This window comes from Clarias gariepinus, chromosome 6 (assembly GCF_024256425.1).
Source record: "Clarias gariepinus isolate MV-2021 ecotype Netherlands chromosome 6, CGAR_prim_01v2, whole genome shotgun sequence".
NCBI lineage: Eukaryota > Metazoa > Chordata > Actinopteri > Siluriformes > Clariidae > Clarias > Clarias gariepinus.
In genome coordinates, this window is record NC_071105.1 from 15,447,492 (window position 1) to 15,451,483 (window position 3,992).

General features: G+C 40.3%; 1 protein-coding gene across 1 annotated transcript; it reads right to left on the reverse strand.

Annotated features, from left to right (window-relative positions):
* Positions 1-567: 567 nt before the first annotated feature.
* On the reverse strand, positions 568-2,561 carry LOC128526593 (glutamine synthetase-like). Its single transcript, XM_053498603.1, has 6 exons — positions 2,357-2,561; positions 2,045-2,206; positions 1,782-1,928; positions 1,521-1,648; positions 1,073-1,272; positions 568-844 (listed from the first exon to the last, which is right to left on the reverse strand). The coding sequence occupies exons 1-6, from the start codon at positions 2,520-2,522 to the stop codon at positions 568-570; spliced, it is 1,080 nt and encodes a 359-aa protein (XP_053354578.1). The 5' UTR covers positions 2,523-2,561.
* Positions 2,562-3,992: the final 1,431 nt, after the last annotated feature.

Sequence of the window (3,992 nt, forward strand, 5' to 3'; positions counted from 1 at the left end):
ACATGTTGAGCTTGTTTAGGTAAGTACTGGTGCTCTAAAACAAAGTATTTAACAAGGCATTAAGTTAAAAGAAGTCGAACAGTAAACAGAACACTATGTGTGTTTTCTGAACAAACAATTTAGCCTAATTTCTTATATTGTTACAACTGCCCCATAACTAAACAGGAAAAGGCGTTGGGTTGTGAACTAACAAGAAAACAACAACAACAACATAATGATAATAATAATAATATATTTCACCTAGACTGTAATCAGATTGACCAGTCAAATACATAGTCAGACAAAAAAATTTATACACACTTAAGAAAAAAAAACTTGTATAAACATTTTAATACTAAATTGACTTCTTTATGTGATAATATGAATATAATTTTTTTTCTTATCTTATATACATCATTTTCCTTCCTGAAGTGTATATGAATTTTTTTGGCAGACTCTGTACATAAAAGATTCCATTAAAACCACATGTTTTGAAAGATATGACATTTCTATTCCTCAAACCACTTATTTTAAAGAAGACACGTCTTTTTTTCAGTTCATTTGTACTCTATGGGTTCTTCGCCCTCCTCATGAAGAAGACATAAGAGCTTCTGTCACAGCATATGGGTCGCAGTTAGCTGCGGGACGGCGATCCTCAAAATAACCTCGTTTCTCCTGGCCCACAGCGTGTGGGATCCGGATACTGGCCCCACGGTTAGCCACACCAGCTGAGAACTCGTTGATGTTGGAGGTGCTATGGTGGCCAGTTAGACGTCTGGCATTGTCAAGCCCCCCTTTTGGGTCATAGACACGAATGTGGTAGTGGTGCCTCTTGCTCAGACGCTCAATAGCTTCCTCAATATACCTGCAAGCAGGAAAGCAAATAATAATAAATAAAAAACCTGATTTGTCATTGGATGACAAAAGAAAAAAAAAAGGCAAGTCAAAGTAACAGGTCTTCATCTATTCCTTAATTTTAAATATTGTTAAAATGGACATAACATTTAGAAACTGTTTTCACTCACTGCTACACTAGATGTCTTTTAAAAGCACCCTGTCAACTTTTTAACATTAAAAGGGCTATGTGTCATACCTGAGGCCTCCCTCCTCTCTCATGATCTTGGTGCTGAAGTTGGTATGGCAGCCAGCACCATTCCAGTTGCCTGGGATGGGTTTGGGGTCAAAGGAGGCAACAACACCAAAGTCTTCACACACCCTGTGCAGGATGAAACGTGCTATCCATAGCTGGTCTCCCATGGTGATGCCCTCACAAGGACCCACTTGGAATTCCCACTGATAAGTCAGAATGTTTGGTGTAAGAATAATCATAATGTGATATCATAATGATTGCTTATTGTAATGTTAGTGTAAACATATTTTTACTTGTTTGCTTTAGATACCCTACTTGAGTTCAGCCAATTGATATTAAAGCTTCAAAAAGAGTCAGAATGTGTTGCAAATCATAAATGGATAGAGATGTAGGAACAGCAAACCATTAAAAGGGACGAATCAGCTCTTCCCAAAACATTTTGTTGGCTTACCTGTGCAGGCATGGCTTCCGCATTAGTGCCACAAATCATAACCCCAGCATAAAGACACGCTCTGTAATGGGCCTCGACAATGTCTCTGCCATAGGCTCTATCCGCTCCCACACCACAGGTATAAGGACCTGTTTAAACACAACATCACAACATTTAAACACAGTCATTCAGGTATTTACTCTAACTGGGCAGAAGAAGGCCCCTAGAAGGGGAGAGAGGAGAAGTGAATTAAAAGCCATAAAGTACACAAAAGACTTTCACCTTGTGGTCCGGGGAAGCTGTTCGAGGGCCAGCCAAAAGGATGACCGTCGATGGCAAGTAGTGTGTACTCCTGCTCCATTCCAAACCATGGATGCTGGCCTTTCACCATGCTCATAATCTTTTCACACATTCGACGATGGTTACCTTCTAAAAAAAAAGTTAGTGAAAGTATAAAAGACATACATTATCCACAAGCACTTCTTCCTAAATTATATCAGATTTTTAATTTTACCAGCAAAACTTAAATTAGACTAAATTATTACCTGCAGGTTTCCTGTTGGACTCGAGGACCTCACAAAGAACCAGCTTGTTGGGGTCCTTCCGGAATGGGTCTCTAAACATAGTTTTTGGTATAAGGTACATTTCAATGCTTAAACCTCCAGTCTGGTTCATATTACGGAAAGAACAATTCCACACTGGGAGTTCTGCAAAAATCCACAAACCATAAACACGTCAGAAGAATCATACTATGACAAACTATTTAACTCAAATTTATGTCTTATTTAAATGGTGGCTTGAAGTGAATGTGTCACCAGACTGGAGTGTTACAAAAAAAATCTAAGACTAAACAGCACCGTCAATAGTTTTTGGTTCAGAATCCAGAGTCCTGGTTTTGCAGCGGAGACCCTGTCCTGAACTATCGATCCAGATGTACATGGCCTGCACTTTGTCTCCTTGTGGCAGGTCCATGTACTGCTGCTTTACAGCTTTATTCAGCTTTGAACTGAAGGAGGTGGTCATTCTCACTGTGGGCAATAAGAAACCTAGGAAAACACATGATTTTACACCGTGGTAATTAATACAAATATATTAAACTATGCATCAATTAGTGTACCTCCAAATGCTCCTACAGAAAACTTGAAAAAAATTGAAAAATTAGAATATCGTGCAAAAGTTCATTTATTTCAGTTTTGCAACTTAAAAGGTGAAACTAATATATGAAGTAGACTCATTACATTACTACAAGATAGTTCAAGCTGTGATTTGTCATAATTGAAATGATTATGGTTTACAGCTCATGAAAATTCCAAATCCAGAATCTTAGAAAATTAGAATATTGTGATAAGGTTCAATATTCTAGGCTCCAAGTGTCCCGCTCTAATCAGCTAATTAAGCAATAACACCTAAAAAAGGAAGCACAATTAGAAGAAAGACTGCTGACCTGACAGTTGAAAACCAAAATTGAAATCCTCCATAAGGAGGGAAAGCCTTAAAAAGTAATTGCAAAAGAAGTCGGATGTTTCCAAAGTGCTGTATCAAAGCACATTAATATAAAGTTTTGTGGAAGCGAAAAGTGTGTAAGAAAAAGGTGCACAAGCAGCAGGGATGACCACAGCCTGGAAAGGATTGTCAGGAAAAGGCCAATCAAAAGTGCTGGGAACTTTCACAAGCAGTGGACTGAGGCTGGAATCAGTGCATCAAGAGCCCACACACTCAGACGGATCCTGGACATGTGCTTCAAATGTCGTATTCCTTATGGCCATCCGCTCCTGAACAACATACAACGTCAGAAGCATCTTACCTGGGGTAAGGAAAAAAAAAGAAATGGTCTGTTGCTCATTGGTCCAAAGTCCTCTTTTCTGATGAGAGCAACTTTTACATCTCATTTAAAAACAAAGGACCCAGAGTATGGGGGATGAATGGAGAGGCACACAAAGCCTAGAGAAAAATGAGAGACATAAGACTGAACCATGCAAAAGAGCTAAAGGCTGCTATTGAAGCATCCTGGTCTTCCATTAACACCTCAGCAAGTCTGCAGGCTGATAGCTTCCATGCCACGCCGTGATGAGGCAGTAATTGTTGCAAAAGGGGCCCAAACCAAGTACTGAGTACATATGCATACTTATACTTTACAGAGGTCCGATATCTTCTATGTACAATCCTTGTTCTCTTTCAAGCATACGTTTCGGTGTCTCACTATGGGATACGCCCCTTCCGCGTATTCCTCAGAAGCCCTATTACACTACGCCAGCCCCAATTGGCTGGCAGACGTGACGTTGTGTCTGGGAGTGGCCTCCCCCCCCCCCCTGTATAAAGGGAGCAGCACAACGTCACTTCGCTATTCAAAAACCTCTTCTCGCTTCACACCAGAAGCCTATCTTTCGAAACGACTGGTCACCACACCGTCTTTCGCCTGGCTCCTTCAATTGACACTCCAGTCGATTCTAGGACCGTTCAAATCACTATGGCTGCAGCAACGCAGACCGCTAA